The 22,875-nt window shown below is 47.2% G+C and overlaps 1 protein-coding gene and 1 long non-coding RNA gene across 14 annotated transcripts in view; one reads left to right on the top strand and one right to left on the bottom strand.

The window, feature by feature from the left end:
* Nucleotides 1-12,064: 12,064 nt before the first annotated feature.
* Nucleotides 12,065-17,598, top strand: LOC141573136 (uncharacterized). Of its 2 annotated transcripts, none has more exons than XR_012498739.2 (2): nucleotides 12,065-13,196; nucleotides 16,634-17,598. It is a non-coding gene; the product is annotated as an uncharacterized LOC141573136 (long non-coding RNA). The 2 variants fall into 2 exon arrangements; XR_012498740.2 differs by having other exon boundaries at nucleotides 12,065-13,453.
* The window catches only part of NEDD4L (NEDD4 like E3 ubiquitin protein ligase), a 310,035-nt gene continuing 304,405 nt past the window's right edge, over nucleotides 17,246-22,875 (bottom strand). For all 12 annotated transcript variants that reach the window (XM_019755309.3, XM_074339904.2, XM_088798016.1 and 9 more), the window contains one exon: nucleotides 17,246-22,507. In XM_019755309.3, the coding sequence (XP_019610868.2) occupies nucleotides 22,405-22,507 (103 nt within the window). In that variant the 3' untranslated portion in view covers nucleotides 17,246-22,404. The remainder of the gene's footprint in view (nucleotides 22,508-22,875) is intronic.

Here is a 22,875-nt window from a genome sequence, read left to right as displayed (position 1 = left end):
CTTAGTTAGCACGTTTCTTTTCAGGTGAACGTGGAAAGCAAAACATGCTGTGGCTTTTTCTTTTTCTCTCCTAAGAACCGCTAGCGGATCTCAAGAAATGAGCCCAAAGACTTGCTGCTGCTCTCTGGTCCCGAAGAGCCTGTGGGAGACCCCTTCTGGTGTCTTCAGACCACCTGAGGTCATCCTGCAAACTCACCCCTAGAAAAGAGCAGGGGCTTCCCATGAGGGATTAGCTGTGGACTTCCAAAGGCTGGCACAGGCCTTTGGTAAGCGCCCGAATATTCATCATAAAATGGGGAAAACATCCCTGTGGGCCTTGTAGAAACTGCCAAGGTCCCGTGCACTCCAGCTTTGTTAAGGGATGTGGCATCAACGTGATTTTTTTCCGGAGATCATATTACTGGCACTGCCTGTGGTACCTTCCTTTGTACTTTTTGAAGTTGCTTCTCCTGGTGAAGGCAATCCTATTTCTTTTCAGAATTACTGTTGGTTTTCTCTTTTAAAGTAACACAGATTCTTGAGTCCACCCTGTAGATATTCTTTCAAAGGGCAGGACAACTCCCTCCCACTCCCAGGCCTCACCGCATGGATATTCGGGTCACTTTCCTCAGCCTCCCTCGGTCTATGAAAAGGGATGCATTTTTGCTGAGAGTTTGCCCTTCTTTGGAAAAACCGTGATGAAGATAAATGGTCAACGTTCAGGTGATTTCCTTTCAATGCCCAGCCCTGGTACGTACAAGAATCCTGAATTTCAGACAGAGAGGAGCGATCTTGTCCTCTTTATAATCCTTAACAAACTTCCTCCAGCAAATCACGCAACCCCTACCTAACCTGCCTTTAAGAGGAACTTTTTTTAATTTTTACTTAAATCAAAGGGGATACATTCTTTTAAGATAAGATAGATATGAATCTTGCAAGGTTGAAGTTCAGTTTGGAACAGCTCAATCCCTGTTTGTACTCAGATACAGGTTGCAAACCCGGGCTTCCCAAACAGTAAAAAACAATCAGGTAACTTTCCACTGGTTGCAGCTGGAAGCAGGCCCCGCCCCTTGGGGGTGACTGCCTGGTTTTCTCATCTTCCTGCCTGAGCTTCAGGCTTTCTGGAAAAATAAAAATAAAAAAATAAAAACTAAGCGGTGGTCAGTTCCAAAGAAGAATGCCCAACTTTTGCCAGGAGGGAGGTGGAAGTTTGGGAACTGGGAATCTGGGCTCATTTCATAGTCTTTGCCATGTGGATTTTTGCCTTTGGACAAAACACCTTATATTTCTGAGCCTTTAGTTTCCTCTCTGTGCAGTACAGCTGAGAATGCTTGCTTGTCGTTTGCTCTTAAACCTTAGGTGAAACGGGAGATGAATTTGTTTTTATTAATGAATAGAGAAAAGCAAAGCTGGACATAGAGAAATTACAATGGTCCTGAGCTTCATGGTTATTTATTGGACTCGTAAAGGAAAAGAGACCACAGGAATCAAATTGAACCTTCGCGGATCAGGGCTGAGCACAGGGGAACTGGAAAGATGCTGAGCTGCCAAAGTCTCAGATTTGCTCTCAAGAGAATCAAAGTGGCTTTCAAACCAATGTTCGAATCCAGGACTCAAGTGAAAACAGAATGTTTGTTGTCAGGTAGTCCTGGTTTCATCACTGTAGTCACACATGTATCACCTTCTCCCACTAAAGGTCCTGCTCTTCTCAGTTGAAACAGGCTCAGAACACCGGTAGGCAAGGGGGAAGCAGGGGCCTGGGCGCGAGGGGGGGGGGGGGGCAAAGGAGACGTCATCACATGAAAGAGCGCGAGGGACCCTCTCCCCAGAGGCAGTTGAAACAAACAAGTTGCAGACATTATACTTGTCCCCTAGACACTTCAGCACACATCCCCAAAGAATAAGAGTTTTCTGCTTAACCACTGTCAGAGCTAAATTAACAGTAATTCCCTAATAGCATCTAATATTTAGCTCATTTTCTAATTTCCCAATTATCTCTAAAATCTCTTTTAGCATTGTTTTCCTTTCATTCTTTTTTTTTTTTTAAACTATGATCCAGTCAAGATTAATGCTCATTCAGTGACTCGTTGGAGAACTATTTGTTGAAGGCCACAACGCCCCTCAGCACCATTTTATATGGTGGGTGTGCAAAAACAAAACCCAACCAAACCAGACTGAAACGCCTTCTCTCAAGAGGCTTATATCCCGAAGGGAGCAAGCAATAAACAAAATAAATAAAGGAAGGCAGAGAAGGGGGTGATGAGTTTGGAGGAAGAATTCAAGTCTCCTCTCTTTACATCAAGTTAATTTTTAAGTAGTACACAAAGCCTAAAATCAAGAATTTCTAATGTTACATGATTGAAATAATTAAGTTGAAAGACAAAAACCAAACCAAACCAAAACAAAACAAAAAAACCCACAGAGAGAATATTAGCAACACAGTCACAGTTCTTCAGTTTTGTCGATCATTCATGTAAAGCAAGATTGAGTGAGTAAGTCAAGATGAAAACCAAGAAAATATGAACATGGACTTTACAGAAAAATAAACACATGACCATAGGGTTAACTTCACTCATAATTATTAAAATGTAGATGAGATATCAATTCTCAGTGAGCAAAGAAGTGAAAATTAAAAAGCTGATCATCGATATCCAGTGTTGGCCGTACGTGGGCAAGGTGCCATTCTCAAACTCTGCTGCTGGAAGGGGTCACGTCTGCTTTTTGGAGGATAACTTGACAATAGCTACCAAAGTTGAAAGCACATCTCTCTTGGCCCAGTAATTCTATCCCTGGGAATTTACTGTATAGATACATTCACAAAAGCACACTAAGACAGGGATATAAGAACATTCATTGCAGCATCGTTTGCAAAAGCAAAAAACTAAAACTGAATATCTGTATGGTAGACTGGTTAAGGAAATAATGCAGTCATACAACGTAATAGTGTAGAAATACAGCCATACAATATAATATTGTGCAGACATTTAAACAGAAAAAGAAAAACACCAGGAATTGGGGTGAGAATGACGATGCCTATGCCTCTTAAATCCGAAATATCAGAATGCATTTGGCATAAATAAAAAGGATAATAAATACTTCTGTGCACTCGTCTGTGTACTTATTTGGTGATAACAGCATACTGTTTCTTTCCTTCTTTAGCCACAAAGAACAGAACTGATGGTGGCCCTTTGGGGAGAGGGCTAGTAGTTGGGAGATGGGGTGGAGCTTTATGTTTAGGGTTTCACCTTGCTGTTCTTTAATTGCTCGGAGGTGTGATCAGAAGCAGAGCCCCAAAAGCTCCAAACCTGGCAACAGATGCAGGAAGACATGGTCTCTCGTCCAAAAGCTGAGGACAGGTACAGCAAGACCTCCAAGGACAGATAAAGGCTGGCTGGCTTGACGTTAGAGCTTATAATAAAGCTGCAAGCACCAACAGAAGGGAACTCCAGTTGGAAGCAATTGCCACTCGGCAGTCTGGGGGTCAGTCTGCTTGGAGTTAGGGGAGCTTTAACGTGGTCCTGGACGTGAGTGAGACAGCTCAGAGCGCTTGCAGCATATGTGTCTGGGGTGTTAGGTGGATGTAACGAGAGCCTTGACCTCGTAGTGGAGTCCTTTAGGAAGCCAGGCGTGGCCTGAGCTCTGAAGGAGGGATAGGAGTTGTGTAGGCAAAGAGAAAGGGCTGGAAAGATACCAGGTGGAGGGAACAGCACGTGTGAAAGTCTCAGACAGGGAACAGATGGCGAGCCCATGTGACTGGAGCAGGTACAGAGAGGGCGAGAGAGCACGGTGAGCCACAAGGTAGGCAGGGTGCTTCTTACGGGACTTGGGGGCAAAGGTTGGGGTTTTATCTTTATCCAAAAGCACTGGGAAGCTATTGAAGGTGGTAATCATATACAGACGGGATCACTTCCTTGGCAGTGACAAGAGGGGGTTGGGGAAGGTAAGGGAGGAAGTTCAGAGGCTTTGGTGAAGCCCACGTGGGGGATGGGGGCTGTGGGGACACAGAGCTGGTGTTAAAGGGGGGTGGAAGTTTGTGGGTGCCTCTTGTGGCGTCTGCTGCAGAAGGACCATACCACCTAGCACAACTTCCATTCTGAGCTGCCTTGCAGGGTGGTGTTAGGGCTGGGGACCAAAAGTGAAAAGAAATGAAAACGATCTGAGCACTTGTGGTGCGAGCGCCAGACTCTGTAAGACAGTGGTCTGCAGCCCATATTCCCACCCACCTTCCTCGCACCTGCTGCTCCTGCGAATTGGGGGACACAAAGACGATTATGTCCACGCATCAGCGTTAGACTTTAATATCGGCCAGACATGAGAATAAGCACTATTGTGCTCTGAGGGAAATCACCGACTTTCCAAATATTGATACCTTATCTATCCCCCCATTTCATTCTTACTTTCCATTAATATCGAGAGACAGGACCATCTCTTGGCCACATTATGAATCAGGAGACACCGAGGCCCTGGGCCTTTTCAAGGTTCTCTCCTGCCGTAAGTACCGCATCCCTCGTAGACGTCAGTTATGGGGAAGCAGTGCCTCGGAGAGGCTGCAAAGACCTGAAAATCCACACGGGCACCAAGCCTTTGAACAGATGTGCGTACCATTGTGATTTACGAAATAGAAATGTATTTCAATGCTCTATTGAATTCAATATAACTTTTGGTCATTATGTATTTTCTTAATAGATTTTAAAAGTTCAACCTGCTATGGTGTGTGTGTTGGGTGATGGGATGCTGTGGATGTTTTACAAAAGGGGTCATTATACCTGAGAACTACTAATCTAGGGCAAAGGATCTGGCTTCACGGGCAGATGTGTTCCTCATTCAGGCAATAGTTATTGCATGCTATTGCAAGAGGGGCCTGTCTTCTGTTGACCAGAAACCAGAAGACAGAGGTCAAAGGCCATTCCTGGAGGCTCTGATTAATCAAACTACCTTTGCCCAGATAGTGAGGGGAAGGGGTTGGCAAAGATGGAGCCCTCCCATCTCAGACTTCGCGATCTTGCTGGAGAAAGCAGATCCCCTGCCAGTAGAGCGAGAACTAATTATCACTGCCCACGAGTGCTGTGTGCTGGATAATCGAGAGGCTGCCTTGGCATGAACATCAGCAAACTCGGGCAACTGCCTTTGAGCATTTGGGATTCAGCCCCACACTTGGATTTCACATCCCCTCCAAGAGAGGAAGGTGTCTCGACACCAGCTCAGCTCCTTGTTGTGGGGTCTGGGGCCTAGCTGCTGGCTGCACCCTGGCAGGACTGCGAGGTCGGTGGAGCTGGCCTCAGAACTTCTCATATTCCTGGTGGCAGCCTGACTTCTCCTGGGCAACCCCATTTCCCCACGGGACACCATGCAGGGCCTAATCATCCCATGCTGGTGGCCTTCTTGCCTCTGGCCCACCGTAGACATTCACCAGCTTTACGCGGTGTTGGCCTGAGCCCAAGGAGCTGTCATCTACCGCCAGTGAGGATGCACGACTAGTACAACCTACACTGCCATTTAGTAACACCTATTAAAACACAGATGCCCATATCTTCTGATCACAATTCTACTTTTAGGAACTTATCCTACAGATGTGTACAACAGTGCAGTATTGGTTATGTGCAAAAGATTAGAGACACACCAAATATCTATGAGAAAGGCACTGGTCAGATAACATAAGGTCTATTCATAGAATAAAGTGTTCTGGAGCCATTAAAATAATGTGAATTGTGTGTGTGTGTGTGTGTGTGTGTGTGTGTGTGTGTGTTTGTATGAGAGAGAGAGATTTTTACTAACCAATGAAACAATCTCAAAGATCGATTGTTCTTTAAAAACTCTTAGAACTCTCAAAGTTTTTATTAAGTAAAAAAAAAAAAAAAGCAGGATACTCAGCAGCGCACATCACCTATTTCCATTTCAATAAAAATGGGGAGGAGAGTAAAACGATGTCCTTATTTGTCTGGAAGGACATCGGGGGAACTGTCACAGTGGTCACCATGAGAAGGAAATGGGTGCCTGGGGGTGTGAAGGGTACACATCTTCTAGCTAAAGCCTCGTCGCCAAACACCCCGCAATGAGGTTCCAGTATCTTGGCTGAGAGCCTGGCCTATTAACCCATTAGCACTTCAACATGGACAAATTGATCCCAGTCCCAGCAATAAAACAGAACGGAAAAGGATCAGACCACAAATGTGGTAAGATTTGTCTTACATTTACTTTTGGGAGTTGGTATGGTCGTAACATGGTTCAAAATTGAAATAGTAAAAGCGAGTGCACAGCTGTTGGTGAGAGGACAGACTGAGACAATGCATGCGGGAAGGGGGGTTTCTATGCAAGCACATGGCACCCCATGGACTCCATAATTTCAGCTTTTGATAGTATTCTGATTATTCCCTTCAGGGCACATGTGTGGAAGAAAGACTCACACTCAAAATAAGGAAAATTGAGTCTGGTGCCCCTATGCCACTGCCTGGCATGGGGTGTGACATGACTAAGGCACCTTTCTGACCCAAGTGTCCTCGTCTTTGAGGTGGGGCTAGTTACAGCCTCTCCCTCGGTGGCTGTGATGTTTAAATGAGACGGCATGTGACCAAGTAATTTATGCATACGTTCAAGTGCCAAACCTATGCCCCGAGTTCTAGACACAATTGTTGCTCTACTTCTCCACTTTTCCAGTGGCTCTGGTTCTTTCTCCTTTATTTTTAAGGTTATGAAATCACTGGCACCTTTTATCAGAAGCTGCTTCTCATCGCTTTAGAAGCCAGTGATGCACGACAAGCAAATTTATTTTTACGTAGAAAAGTAATGGGATTTTTCCCTTTGCTGGCACCCATGCCCCTTTCTCTTTGGTCGGCACCCACGTTTTGGTGGTGTCCCTCGGCTCACCGTTTTGTTATCACTTTTGCTAAAGGCACATGTAATGTGGGAGAGCGAGACAGCTTGACATGTTCTCCGGCAGCTCGATTGAGCACAGAGGCTGGGTAGCCCTGGGCGCCTGAGCCAGCAGGGCACGAGGGACCTGTGGGTGTAAGTGCTATGTCTGGGAAGAAGAGGACAGCCTCGCCATGCCAGGTCCCTAGGCCTCAGGGGGTATCAGGAGGACCCACCTGAGCTTTTCCTGACCTTCATGATAAGGTACAGAAAGGTGAGAGAGGGGCAGGGACGAGGAGTGCCTTGAGAAGGGCTTGGGGGTTTGTGCCCTCCAGTGTGGCCCAACGGCAGACAAGGCACTCCTCTGGCAGGTCCCCAGTGACAGGACCTGGGGTGAAGCCACACCCACCACCTCCTCAGAGAGCACCAGAATGCCTCAGAACCCTCCCTTATGGGAGTAGGCACCAGGGACAACTTGCCACTAACGGGCCACCAGCAAGTGAGAGGGCCCACCGCCTGGCTTCTCCTCCCTGCCTGGGTATCAGAAGAGGGAGGAGAAGTCAGAACTAGGCCACATCAGCCCTCCCAGCCACTGGGAGTGTGGGATGGGGGTGGCGGTGGGGAACCACTAAAGAGATGGGGGCAGGCTAAGGGCAGGCTGCAGCACCAGGCACTGCGCCCTCGATTGTCTAAATACTTGAATCTTACTGCTGCTGCTGGTAAACCAACGAATGGCTTGACTTGGTTCTGAGGCCCACCGGGCCCACCTGAGCATCCTCCATTCTCGAGAGCATTTGGAAGCCATAAATATCCAGCAGCAGAGGCAGATAATTGCTGGCAACTTTTAGGAAACCCAGCTTCCAGCCACCTGCGACAATGACTCTTCAATAGATGAAGACGTCGTGCTTGAATATTTTTAGTCTCTCTTCTCACAGGTGCCTGAGTCTTTGGAATGACAGAGACTGCATGCAGGGGGAGAGCAAAGATCTTAGCAGAACTCCATTCCTTCACGAATTTCTTTCGTACATTTGACTCTCGTGAAAGCGCTCGGTGACTTTGCAGGAAGCTGCCCAGGGCTTTCTCACAGCACATTGCATATTTACTGGATCAATTAAACAGAACTGCGGCTGGCCCACTACTTTGAGCTCCTGACTTGGGTCCCTTTAAGGGAAAAGAGTTCCCACTGACCTGGCCCGGCCACATCGGCTCTGTGCACATTCTAAATTCCAGCTCCTTTTCCGGCCCGTTTGCTTCTTTTCCTTTAGAGTTGCTTATGGCAGAGAACCATTCTTTGGATTTTAGTGGCCACAGGCCCTCGAGGCTTTTTGCTGGGAGGCTGGCTGCGTTGGCCTCCTTTTTGCACAGGTGACAGGTGAGGAGGTATGACAGTTGTGACAGTGCTCAGACACTTCCACTCTCTTCCCTCTGCTGCCAGGAGGGAGGCCCCAGGGAGCCATAGTAGGTAGAATTGAGGCTCAGGACTCCCGAAAGCTGTGCTCTTACTTCTCAACTTTGGTTACATACTCTGACTCATTTGGAAGATTTTTATCAGCACCACGCTCTAACCAACTGAGCTAACCAGCGACCCCATCATTTGGGAGATTTTTAAATGACGAATGTCTGGGCCTCAACCCCGGAGATTCTGCTTTAATCGGTTAGGGCTGAAGGAGCACCCGATGCCATTGCTGAAGGGCAGAGGGAGGGAAGACAGAGAAACCACGAAGGGTTCTTATTGGAAGTTCCTTGAAGGAAGGAACAGGTCTGTCATCACTTTGCCCCAGATTCCAGCCCATCACTTGGCTCATAGAAGTAGTTCCAGAAAGAATAAATAAAAGGCTGAATGGATGATTGAGAAGATGAACTAGAAAGTTTTTAAGACAAATGCTAAGCCAAACAATGGGGTGGGAAAATCCAACCACCTGGGGGGGTGGGTGAGTGGGCTCTGATTTATCCCCACCATTTGTTAACTGGATAATTTTGGCAGGAAACTTCTCTGTGAGCCTTAGTTTCCTCATCTGTAAAGCAAAGGGTTTGGAGAAAAAAAAAAAAGTCTGATGTTCTCTATCTGCTTTTAAAATTCTCCCGGTAGATGGTTGCTTTGCTTACCTCTGGCGTTTGGCCATTTTTCTTGCTACATGTGTGATTCCAGTCCTCTCTGAATTGGCTTCAGCTGGAGAGCAGTTGTCCTTGAGCAAGAATGCTGGGGCCACCAAAAAGAGGTTGCTTGGTGACAGTTTGTGCAGGGGTAAAAGACACCAGTGTAGGGGAGAAAGCAGAATGTTCCAGAACATTCTCTGATGCCCATGATTCCATGGTGGGTGGGTGGGGGTGGGGAGGGGCATTTTCTTTCTGATGTGAGCTGTAGGTGTGCTGACAGAAACAAGGAAACCAACGCTGGCTGCAGAGACCTAAAAGTCAAAGTCGACTTTTTCCCTGACCCCCCTCCTCCCAGAATTGCCCAACTCTCTCCAAACACTGCAGAACGGTTGTTCATGTGGAGATGAAGACAAACTCTCTGTTGACTTGATTTCCAAACCCTGCCTTTTGGAATTGACATAAGAAGAGGGCAAACTGCCAGCCAGGCTTGACCATCCGGTCAGGCGACTCCAACCCCCTTCCCTGCTCCATCTCCTCAAACAGAAGCGATTGAAAGAGAAGCAATAACAAAGATAAAACGTAGAGCAACATGGGCTTTGGACCCCAAGGCCAACAGGCTTATCGCAAACTGGTCAACTTCTCTCTGTGGCTTCCAGCCCCCAGGGGGACAGACCAAAGCTCCCTTCCTTTCCTGAGACCTGCAGGTCCCTTCCCTGAGGGGGAAGGAGGGGGACACAGGGTTGATGGGCATCTTCAGGGATGCTTTCTCAGTGCCCCAGGTACTCAAAGCCCCAGGTTTGCTGTGGCTTCAGGTGCAGGGAGGCTCTAGCTTGGAAGGGAGGCCTAAATCAACACAACAGGCGGCCCTGGGGTTCAGGGCACAGACTTTGAAACCAGATTACCTGGTCTTTCTCTTACAAGCTCTGTGACCTTGGGTGAGATTTTTCAATCCTCTCTGTACTTGATTTTTTTCTATCTGAGAAATGGGAACAATAATGCACCTACCTAGTGTATTACACTCAGTGCACTAAATCAATGGTTCTCCAACTTCGACCTGGAGAAGAATCTCCTGCAGGACTTATTTCTATGGAGTTTGTATGGCTTCGCTCCCCGAGAAGCTTTAGGCGAGGACCCAGGCTTGTTGCTTTTCATCACCATCTCCGAGTGACACTGATGCAGGAGCTTAGCTGTCCGGTCCCTGCTGTGCCTGCGTCCCCCACCTGGGCAGCAGGACCCTGCCTCCCTTGGGACTGGCCCTAGTTGGCACGTGGGCTGTTTGAGTCTTTGCAGATGGCTTATCTGCTGTGTGCTGGAAAGTTCTCCGTCTTCTTGACAAGTTCATCTTTCGAGTTTCAGCTCAAGCGACGTCTCCTCCAGGACAAATTCTTTACCTGCCTTTTCGACAGACCTGGCCCTCTGGGCCGGAGCACAGTCCCTAGTCTGTCATTCCCAAATCCACTTTTGATCGATATGAAGCAATCTCACGTGGGGCAAAAAGCTCATCTGATGGCAAATACCTGACCTGAACTGACATGCTCCTTATAGTCTTTTTATTCCACTTAGTGTGACTATTAATATGCTTTGCTGCAGAGATACCGATGGGCTCCACTAGCAATGCTACATAAGCTATGGGATATGGCTTTTTTAAAATGCAAAAAAGAAAATCTGCATTCCAAAACGCACCTGGCCCCAAGTTTTGGATTGTGGATCTGCAGCCCATTTCGCTCTGATTATTGATTTTCTCCTCTGCCTTGCCACTAAACAGAACCCTAAGGTCAAAGACCCCGATGTCCATTTTGCATCCTTAGCATCTAGCACAATGCTTGGTTCAATAATGATCCATTAGTGTTTCTTGAATGAATGAATGAATGCTTTCTTGTAGAGGAAATTACCTGTCTTTCTTACCCTCTGAGACATTCCTTCACTCTCCATGACATTCGTGGTACATTTTGTAAAATTAATTTCACATGGCTCTTTGGTTCCGCCTCCTTGGGACCAGGCCTGCCATTGGGTAGGCTGTCCCCAAATTGGGGTGAGTAGGGCCTGGGAAAATTATGTTTCAAACCACTAGATTCTTCCACTCTTCATTGGAGCAGGGCTTTGAAAAAGAGGGGGCATTTCTGGGGCATTGGACTATCTTTAATAAAAGAATTTTCCAAGATTTGGGGGATGGGTTGATCCCCCGTTTCTCCTCCTTCCCCAAGATAAAGCTCTACCTGTACAATAGCAAAAGTGGGGGGATGCCAGACCCTCCCCTCCCCTCCCAGGCTTGATAAAAGCCAGGACTCCAGGACAGGAAACTGGGTAGGACACCTCGGCAGCTCCCAACTCAGCTGAGCCATTAGAAGAGGAGGGGCTGAGAAGACTCAGAAATAGTTATGAGACTGAGCTCCCGATGTACAGGATCAATAACCCCAGGCCCTTGGGATGTGCTGTCACAATGAAGGAGAACAGTCCCATTCCAGGGACCGAGAAATGGGATCAATATTAGGTCATTCAAGTCCAAATCTCACACTGGTCCAAGTCACCAATGACCACGAGCAGAGGTCGCAAACTCCAGTGCCTGTGCGGGCCAGGCAGACGATGACAGAAGTGGGCCAGATGTGACACAGGAGAGTGGAGGGGAGTGTGGCAAACGGGAAGGTTTGTGCTTCCTTTAAAGAGGGCATCCCCTATTCAGCGCCCGCTGACGGACCCCAGGTGTTCTACATTTCCAAGAGAAATTGGAAAAAACTTGACTTTTAGGTGAAAGTTTCCTATTAAAAAATTCCGGGAAGGCCAAACGAAGTTCATGGGCAGTCAAATTATGGCCCACCAGCCACCATTGTGCAACTTTTGTTACCATACATCCTGGGTGCTGTCCCCTCATCCAATCTTAGGGGGGCGGCTAATTGGTGAATTCCTGAAATTTCCCACCATTCTGGGTTGGGACGATCCCAGGACGATGTCCTCCTCTGTAGCTTCTCACCCCCACACCAAGAGGCAGAGCAGGCTCGCTTCCTCCAGGACCACCTTCCACCCCAGCACAAAGGGCTCTTCCCCACGCCCTGGTCAGCATCTAAGGAGATCGCGGAGCAGCTACCAGAAGCCATTTGCCAGGTGTCTCTGCTTAGACAGCCAAGTGTGGCTCAGACGCCGGAAACCTCCAGGAAAACTGCCACGTCTTGAGAACTAAAGTGTTGCTGATATGAAGCTCGAAAATTGTGTCTGGAAGGGTGAGAAGCAGAGAGAAAAATGGCAACGTGTTTATTTGCTGTGTTTTAGGCCACAAGGAGAGTTGGCAGGCGCCAAAACTCTCGGGCTACGGCGGTGTGACTCTTAGCAGATCGCTTTCTGAAGTGTCATTGTCTTTTGCTGACTGTCGCCTTGTTTCCTCACCAGGGACCCCACATGACTTGCTTATGGACAGTCAACTGGGTCCCTCGCAGGGTCATTAGTGGGAGACACTCATCAGCCTGGTCAAAGTTTGATTATTATTCAGGAGCGGACAGTGGCAGGAACCAGGGAGGAGCCTCAAAATGCAATACACAACCTCCAAGCTCTTCACAAGCAGCAGCTTCACCCCATTTCCCAGGCACCTATCCTGTTCTTTTTAATACATCTTCATGGAGCACCCACAGCACAGAGAGCACTGCTGTAACCCTGTGCTTTCAGGTTGCCTATGGTGATGTACAGGAAGGAACAATTATACAAACAGCCACAACAAGAGGCAGAAAGGGGCAAAGTGCTGTAGTTTCAGAGGAGGGATGGAACTTCATTTGGTGGAAGAAATCAGGAGAAGCTTCCTGGAGGAGGTGACACCTGAGATTGGCTCTGATTTGGGGGTAGATTTGGACATGTGGGAAGGACACTCCTAGTAGAGAGAACAGTATGAGCAAAGGCCAAAAGGTGAATGGAAGGGATGTGATGGATGGGGGGATGGTCTATGGGAGTGAAGATGGGGCATGGAGGGAACGTGAGCCAGGATCCAGAATGGCCTGCAATGCCTGGCTAAGGGGTTTGGATTTTTCTTAGTCGACACTGGCAGCCTTTGAAGGATTTCTGCAGGGGAGCTTGGTGACTAGAGTCGGGCTATAGCCGTGGCTGTGTGCAAACTGGATTGCGCATTGGGAGAGGACAAAAGTGAGACGTGCAGTCCGGAGATTATTGCCCAGACCAAGGGAGTTCTGGAAGCTATCGGAAGGACTGCTGGCTTCAATGTTCAGCTTACAGAGCGAGAAAATGGCCCAAGGTCACAGGGTCCTTGGGGGTTCCTGGACCCCCCAAGACAGGTATGAAGGTTGCTCTTTCCATGTCACCAGCAATGGGTATTTCCCAATGCTGTGTCTCTCCAGCCCCCACAGCTAATATTTGTCTCCTGTTGATCCAGTCTTCAGCTTGTTACTTTTTAACTGGAGTTGGGGTTCAAAGGCCTGAGTTTTGTTTAAACACTCATTACATTGGGAGGGTATGTCCCCCTGATAATCTCAACTGATGAACAAGCAAGGATCTTCTAAGTAAATACAGACTGCCGAGAAGGCATGAGAAGGTGGGGCCAGAGGGGAATACTGTTGAGTGAGGTCCAGGAAGGGGGGCTGAGGTTGGGGGGAGGTGACGGAGTGAGAAGCCCCCCACCCCCAAAGGCAGAAGGGGTCTTAGAATTTGTAAGATAGCTAAACAACTAGACTTCAAAAGACAAACCCCAAATCCAAACTTTCTGCCACAAATAATATTAAAGGTAAGTTCACATCTTAGATCCTTTATGAAACAGAAACCTTAAAAACTACAGCAACATCCTGGAGTGCCATCAAGTTCCTGGGGTAGAGAATCCAGCCCTCACTGGATTCTCTTCAATTGGGCCAAGATGCGTTTGTGTTGCTCTGGAAGGTAACTGGAGAAAGAGAGGCACATGCTGGTGAGGGTGGAGAGAGTTCTGTCTTGCAGCAGCCAGAGGCAGTGTGGCTTCCTGGGAGGCCCTGGGCTGGGGCTGTTCTTGAGAACAGGCTGTCTTTTCAGGTGGCTGTCCCTTGTGCACAATGGGTTTTGTGGCCTGAAGCAGGGGCCCTGCCCTCAAAACTCTCCCTTACTCAGTTTGCTGGTCCTTAAGTGCCATAATTTCAACTTTTCTTTCTTTGGAGTGTGTTAAAAATACTTCTGCAAGGAGTCATGGGTTTGGTCTCATCAGTCATTTATATCTTAGTGTAAAGTAGTGTGTGGGCTCCTCTCTCTGCGAGGAGGCTGGGTGGAGGGGATGGTGGACGGGCCGGAAAGTGCAGTGGTGGCATGGTGGCTTGGTGCCACTCAGCCTGGGCGCACATCACCACTCTGCAGTGATCACCACTGCAGGTTTGCCTCGGTGCCCAAGACCAGCTCCTCCATCTCCAAACCCCACCACTTACTGTTGAGACGCCGAAGCACTGATGTGCTGGGGTGGGGAGCCCTCATCTTGACGAACCGCGTCTTCACTCCAGTGTTTTTGGGCCCTTACTCTGGCTCAAGGGCTTCTCCTGAATTTTAAGGAAGACAAGGGGACAGTCAGAGGGAGCGGTGGGCTCTGGCCCCAACCAGGAAGGGACACAATTTCCTGCAGATGGTTGCCAAGATTTACCCCACGACTGGGATGTGTTCCTTGAGGTTGATTTAAGCTCTTTAAATTGTCCTGGTGTGGAGTCTTCATCCGAATCTTCAAGATGCTGAGAGGCTGTCTGGGGCAGTAGGGCCCTTATGCACCCAGCACCCTCTCTGTGCCCTGACTCCCCACTCAGGGCCCACCTGCCCTCACCCCACCCTGAGGCTGAGGGTGCTGGGCTGTCTCCCTCCATGCGATGGTTTAGGAAATGAGACCAGCGTGAGGTGCTTGCAGGGCTTTCTGACTGAAGTGGATGCAGAAGGGTCAGACTCTGCTGGCCATGTCCCTGGGCTTAGCTCTGCCAGGAGTGACATCGAGGCTGAGGGTCTGTCGCTGTCCCAGGCTGGGCTGGTAGTGCCCCTCCTTTCAATCCTGGCTTAGTGATGAGCAGCCCCTTTGCTGAAGACAAGCCCTGGACAGAGGACACGGAGTGAATGAGGTCACGCCAGCACCCATGGTCCCACAGGGGCAGAGTGAGAAGCTGATCACCCCCTCCCCATGGGCCTCCAGTTCCCAGGAACGAGGCATCCACAGTCGCTGCCTTTCAGGTCTCTGCAGGGGAGGGCAGCGTGACCCTGGCAGTCCCCAGGGTAACAGGTGAGGACGCAGTCTGGTCCCCCAGGCCAACAGCACCGGGCACATGCGGACTCACCCAGGGCAAGAACCCAGGGCTCGCATGGCCAAGGCCCTTCTGGGCCACACATTCTCGGTTCTGTGATTTGAGCTTGATGAGCCCCGTGCACGTAGCACGCAGTCTTCCGCCTTCAGCTGGTCTCGTCACTCAGTCTGGACAGCGCCAAGCAGGACTGAAAGCTGTTGACGTCCTCATTCCGGGCACTGCATGTAAACCTCGCAGGGCAGGGCATGGCTTAGACATGGCCCAAGTGTTTCCTTTTCCTTTCATCACAGGGCGAGGCGCCCCTCAATCACCTTCAGTGCCCATACTGTGGGTTTGGGTGCAGTGTCCGGGGCAGTGCCCTACAACCCCTCCAAGCTGGTTTGTCTGCAAGTCAGCTTTTCCCTCAGGGAGCAACCACAGGCTTTCCCCCAGCACTGGGGTACGGTGAGGTGAGCAGGACACTTGGGGAGACAGCCTGCGCCCTCCGCTCCTACCAGCTCACCCCTGAGTTGCTGTCTCCGTGGCTCTGTACTCGGTACAACGGAGCCATGCACGAAGGCCGCACAGCTTCAAATCATGGGCGCCCCTCAAGGCGTTAAAGCACAGCTGAAATGGCAAGTTTTCGGGGCACATGGCCAAAGACGAGATTAAGTGAGAACAGTCAGATCAAACTTCAAGATTAAGTCCCACAGATGAGCGTGGAGGAACTGGGGCTCTGCCCGCGAGTGGGCCTGGGTGAGGCTGTCACAGGGCAGTCTCTGACCTTCCCCTGAAGCACTGAACCCGTGAGGCCTTGTCCCCAGAAGGCCCCAGCAAAGGTGAGATGTCACTCTGCCTAAAGGCAGACAGGCACTCTCCACCACTCTCCTGTGACCTGTGTGACTTGGCAGTCCAGTTGGGAACGTGGCCAGGACCAACCTGGGGGAAGGGAAGGAGGCACGTGGGCAGCATGGGGACACTGGTTGGGGGAGGGGATGAGGCACTGCAAGGGGCTGGGCAGGAAGGGACAGGCTGACTGCCGCTGATTTACCTTTTTCCTACAAAGGAAGGGGATCTCGGTTCTCACCCTCCTCAGACCCCCCAGCAGGCGGCCCCCAGGTCGCGACAGGGCGCTGAATTCAACATCTGAAAGAGTGTGTTTTCCTGTCCGATCCAAGTCCTACAAACACTTGCTTAGAGATCCCACAGCCTGATCACTCTGCAAACGCAGTTTTGAGGCGTGTTCTCTCGCAGGTGAGGGAGCACCAAAGGGATGAATCAGCAAGTGGCTTTTGCATCTTTATGTCCTGGAACCCCATTGAATGTGGTCGTCACAATCAACCATGGGAATCGGAATTCCTGGAGACCCACACTCACCCGTTACAGGGGGCTTTAAAATTTCACAGCAGATTAAGAGCTGGTTCACCTAGCAACTGTGTAACTGAGGTAGGATCATTTATTCCCCTATTTTATTAATTCCACCATTTGTGTTTTTCTCTAAGGGAGACCATAGAAAGTTCACAGCGGCTCTGACACCTTTCCAGTGAGATAACGTCCACCAGTTAACTGAAAAAGACAAGTCACAAGAAATCAAGGACTACATTATGTCCTGCTTGGATTTAGCTCCTGGCAGTCCCTGAGGGGACACGTGAAGGCCATCAAGAGGAGGCTCAGCACTACAGGAAACGGCAAAAACGTGGAGGAGACTGTGAGTTTCCCAGAAGATGGACACGCGATCTGGATGCTGACAGCCTTTCTTTTGAGAACCCCTTTGGGCTTCATGACTGAGTCTTGTCAAACTCACATCCATTGAGTGGTGGTCGGATAAAGACTAGAAATAAGCCTTTGCACAGATGGACTCGTCTAGGTCATAAAGTGCTCGATAGTCGTTAGTTCTCAAGTTTAATAAGACGACAGCTGGCTAAGATTAGATGTGCATCCCATTCAGCTTAAGCCATATGTTTTAGGAAGACTTGGATGGTGTGTTTAAAGGTAGGGAACTTTCAGGGAGCTTAAGGACATCAACATACCATGACTCTGCAGGGATTTAACCCACCGACACCAGGTTATCCATTCACAAACAAGCTTGAAATCAGACAACCCATCATACTGGATGTAGAAAACGTTCCAGCTTCCATAATTCTTTATTAAATATTTGACAAGTTGCATCACTTCTTTACAACGACTTCATTTTGTCACATTACTCTTTTGCTGTCAGGAAAACAATCTACAATTTTCTCAAGAAAAATGAAAAGCCAAAAGGATTTATTCTTAAACAAAACTTTTCCCGTGTTGTATCAAATTCAACCATAGTTTAAAGCTACTCTGGATTGTGAAAATGAGCATTGTCTATAAGTTGTCTTTAAAAAAATTTCAAAGTAGTTTGGTTTTTAATCACTGTATCAAATAGTACTTGGCTGTATATTAGGAGGTGGGTTTATAATAAAAAGTTATGAAACATCGAGAATTCATCTGGAATGCTTGAAACTCTTTTCACCTTCAAAGTCACTGTGGTGTTTTTTTTTTCATGTTTCATTTGACAATAGATCCTGAATTAAGAAATGACAGCGTATTAACATCATCTTCTGGGGGTTCTCTCGGGCTCCGAGGGTCCGAATTCTCAGGATACAGCTTGGAGAAAACTGTAGGAGGGACTAAGCTCTCACTCCCTTTCAAAACCAGATTACTCAAGAAAGGTAAAAATGCTATACAAATATATACATATATATTTGGACAGCATATGTACGTATATATGTATATATATTACATACATAGTAGTAGAGAAAGAACAAAGTTACACAAAGTTATTAACGTGAAGGAAACCGTGACGATCTAGGTGAACTCAGTCTGAGCGGGAGGGGCACACTGCCTTCTATAGGAACACAGATGTGCGCAGACACAGGGTACGGTCACGAGAAAGGCTTTCGCTGCACGGATACAAGGTTGAGAACGCAGTACACAGAGGTCTGTGGTCAATGCTGTTAGATTCCTATTGTTACTCCTTACAGACAGACTCGCCAACAAACAGACATGCATTTGAAACATGCGTTGCCTTGTGTGTAACACCTTTAACCAAAGATGATGTCTCGTGGGAGGTTTTCTTGGAAAACCGCACACACACAGAAAGCTCTCCTATAAAACACTACACAAAGCCCATGTCCTGATGCTACGGCACTTTCTCTGACACACTGAAAACACTCTGGGGTGTGTGTGTGTGTGCATGTGTGTGTGAGTGTATATACACTGCTCATTAAGGCTTAGATAAATTAAAAAAAGTGGTCCAAAGTATATCACATTTTCTTCCCAGTTTTAAAACCTAAAGTACAAAGAGGAGTTTATAAGGATTTTTTAAAAACACATCTCAGACCTGCAATTGGCAGTTTTGACATGACTTATCAGGATGTACCCCAAAGCCTGAATGAGACGGAGGTAGAAGGCATGATCTCCTGGGGGTCAGGAAGGGAGCAGGCTAGGCAGTTACCCTGAACAGCAGCACCCCCTACTGGCAAGGCGGAGCATGAGCCCAGACAGCAGGCCCCTCCCCTCCGTCAGTAAGGGGTACAGAACCAGGGTGAAGAGGAAAAGGGGCAAAGAAAGGAGAGCTTGCACACACAGTGGGGAGAGGCTTGAGAATGGATTAATCCAGGCTCTCTTTATAGATTTTAAAATTTCAGAGCTGAGAGACAAGACTTAGGAAAATATTAGTCACATGTTCAACAATTAGTAATTGACTGCATGTGAACTTGGCTTTCAAGAGATCCAATTTGGATCTGGCAAGATCAAACAGCAATGGTACATGCTGTCTGTTTTAACAATGTGAGATGCAGAAAGTGGTTCAAATATTTTGCTAACCATTTCTTATAGACCCTGTCACTGCATCCGTATGTGGGAGAAACAATCCAGGTCAGGTCACTTTATAGCATTCATCATCTGACCTTAGGGAATACCTGACGTTAGCTACCAAAGGGCCATGGAAACAAAAATCAAAGTAGCATCTTACATTCTTGTGATGTCGTAGAGGACTGGCTACAGAAAAGTAAATAATGGAAAACGTTATGGGGTGGGGGGCGAATGAGAAAAGAGCACTGAACCTGAATACAACTGCCAAACAGGCAAACACCTCACTGTTTCTGTCCCAGAGGCACCAGGTAGAAAGGCAGCAAACCGCCTGAAGCTAATCCCACTAGGCCCACTTTCCAAATTTATCTTCAGGCCAACAAGGGGCAGGAAGAGAAATATCCAGGATCTATAGAAAGTTGTGATAACTGGTGTCAAAAGACCTTCAACATCCAGTATGGAAACTCTGGAACTGACTTCTTAACCTCATGACAAACTGGCCCATAATAACTATACCTTCTTCCGGCAACTGAAACAACTGCATTTACGTGATTTCTAAGAAACCAGAGGCTATAGAGACACTAGACTTCAGAGTGGCATCACTGCGAAGGAGAACACTGCTTAGCGTCACTGCTAGGGCCCCCTGGCCTGGTGACCAGAGCCAATGGAGGCCCAAGGAATGACCCATCAGTCTGCTCTTCACACAGAACCTTTTCTTTACTGCCCTCTGTCAGCAAGTCTTGAAGATGACGGAGAGTGGTCATCAGGATTTAGAGACAACAAGATTATATGACTATTTTCAACCAAGAGTGAAACACTGAGAATTGTTGAGAACTAGAGAACCTTATTTGGCTTAAAAAACAAAAACAAACCCCAGACCCAGCACTTTTTAGCTGTCATTGAAATCAGATATTGAAGGACAGATGAACAGAACTGTCATTCACAATTACTGCCATTCAAGTGTTCATTGGGGTATATTCCGATAATTCTCATCTGTTCCTGGCGTAGAAATGACCTTAGGATGGTTTTTTTCCTTTCGTATTTTCAATACTTTGCCTAATGTGCATTTAGCGAATATTCTGATTTTGAATATGCAGCTTTAAAATGACAAAAGAACCCTGGTTCTTATACCAGAATCACTGGATTTCTCCCCCTACAGTCACATGATCACTTTAGAACCCATTTGGGCTTTGGCATGAATCTTCAAAAGAAAGCAGGAGGGGCTGCAACGAGGGGGTTTTTGCCCGAGACATTTGTTATATTGACCAAAGGGGAAAAAAATCCCACCAACAGATAAAAATAATGAGCAATAGTGTTTTTGTCTAACTACAGTGGTACCTCGGTTTTCGAATGTTATCCGTTCCAGAAGATAGTTCGAGTTCTGAAATGTTCGAAAACAGCCGACAGCTAGGCCTCAGGATCTTGCCCCTCAGTGGAAGCCGTGTGACGTGTTTTGACTTCCGAGGCGTGTTCGAACAACGAAGCATTTACTTGCAGGTTTACGGCGTTCGTAAACCGAAATGTTCGTCACTGGAGACGTTTGAAAACCAAGGTCCTACTGTACTCAATAGCTAAGTTTTCTGCTCACTATTAGATACTTAAAAGTCAATATAAAAAGGGAGCCAATCCTTAGCTCTGTAGCAATCCACCTTCCAGACACCTCAGATCTCCACACCCCTTTAGACAACTGATTTAAAACCACAAACCTTCACGGCTTCTCACAAGCCACCAAAACGGTATTTCTTATACCAAAAGGTCCTTTTTTTTTTTAACGAAACAAATGCAGGGCCTGAAACCACCATTTTTGGTCTTACTTCTGACTGGCAAGAGACCACATCTCTAGTGTCCCCTGACTGCCACGACAGGCTCTAGGACAGGTGAAAAAGGACAGCAGGGTGGCTGAATGCCACACTACCTCAGGCGTTCTCTTAAAACACGACAGAACTCTGCAACGAAGAATCACAAGTGGCAAAGAATCAAACCGCGCGGACACCCTCGATGCCCGGCCCCGACTGGCTCCACGGCCTGACCACAGCGAGTCGAATGTCTTTACGCTCACTGTTAATCTAGCACACGACAGACACAGCTCAAGCAACACACAGGATCGAAGCATGCAACATGTCACAGGTAACAAAACCGGTTCGATTAAGTGCATATTAAATTCATCTTTGAGGAGAAATCACAAAACGATCGGTGGGGGCAGATCTGTAGGCTCAGCTTTACAGCCAGGTTTGTTTTGTACACCAGCAGCCAGATTCACTATCGATAGATATTGCACCAGAAATACGTGTGCAGGGAGAAGAACTAGTCGTCACATTGAATGTCTACAATAGAAAAACAAAAACAAAACAACACATAAACAAAACCAGGGATGACCTCCATGTAGTACATAAAGTGCCTTCAGAATTGGTGCAGTTAGAACAAAAATTGGTTATTTAGCTATTCGCGAATGTGTACAAATAGGAGACGAAACAGACCTGGTTTCCACAGTTTCAAATCAAGCACTGCCAAGTTTCATTCAAATGTCTCTACTACGAACAGCAAAGGGGAAAATATAATAAAAGAACGACTGTACAGCGTCAGGAAGGGCTAAGTCATTTCTCTACGAGAAATGACATTCCAACCCTGTCTCAAATGTGTTGTAGCACACGTAATTACTTCTAAGGAATAATGGTGTGATGCCTTTGAGTCAACACAAAATTTGTCATGCTATGGTACAATTCTCCCAGCCTGTAGCTATTATGCTAAATTTGTACAAAAAAAAAAAGCAATATCCAGTTTGTTTTCATTCTGAGTATGGAAAAAATTATCATTATGCTTAATGTTATAGTTTAAAGTCTCTCAAATTACTTATAAGAAGGTTTTTGGACAAAAGTCCACCTTCCAATTCTAATAAAGTCAAGGGGTAGGGTGTTAACGTACTTCAACAATAAAAATGTCACAGACATTAAACCTGGTATGAAATTCAAATACAAAAAAAAAAAAAAATATGCTCACTTTTCCAAGTACATGAGACATCTTTAATTATAATGAAATGAAATGGGAAAATCGGTCTAAATCATTTGAAAGAGTAAACATGAGTTGTAATACTATACCTGCAGGGTGATTAATTCCATTCATTGTCATTATAAAGTATGTAAAATATTTATTAAGGGCTTTGCCTACAGAGGCACAACATAAATAGAATAAGTCCTCCTGAAATGTAATTAGTGTACACATCAACCAGTTGATAATTTGCGGTGGAAAAGGCAGGAACGCGACTTGGGACTGGGTTCCCACGTCTGAACTTGGGCAAGTGCCAGGTGAAGGCTCTGCTCCACGAGCCACGCTGTGCAACTGCTCTTCTGCCACCGTCTCTGCAAAGTCTGTTAGGCAAATTCGAAAGTGCAAGCAGGACTTGCTCCACGGACAACTACCCCAGGCAGGGGGGGGGCACTTAATCCACCCCCTCAAATCCTTGAGCGTTTTCCACCGCCATGAGAAGTTTCTCTCGTAAATCTTCGAAGGTTTCATATGGAGGTAAATCAAGGCGATTAAAGCTGCAACGGTAACAAAAGTGTAGGTAAAAAGCCATTGTTATTACCCGTTAGTTATAACAGCATTTTCCTAGATTTGGTTAAGGGGGTGGCAGCATTTGGTGTTGAGCAAGAGCATGGAAATGTCTTAACCAAATTCTGATTATCAAAAAATACATTCCAGCGATGAAGCCGTCTTCACCACTTAGGCTATGCAACCTATGGAGCAAAGCATTTTCTGATAGTCCATGAGACCTCTCTCTACTACAGTGAGGTGTGGATCCTGGAAAATTCCTGTCGGGACGGAGACACGAGAGGCAAGGTAACTGACATACACTCCCAGATTTCAAAACCTTTGAAACACAAGACAATCTATTCATCAGGATTTCCGG

The sequence above is a fragment of the Rhinolophus sinicus genome, chromosome 4 (genome assembly GCF_057876585.1).
Source record: "Rhinolophus sinicus isolate RSI-liver-muscle chromosome 4, RSI-T2T, whole genome shotgun sequence".
Classification (NCBI taxonomy): domain Eukaryota; kingdom Metazoa; phylum Chordata; class Mammalia; order Chiroptera; family Rhinolophidae; genus Rhinolophus; species Rhinolophus sinicus.
The sequence above is the reverse complement of the archived record's forward strand: the minus strand, read 5'-3'. Positions and strand labels throughout refer to the sequence as shown.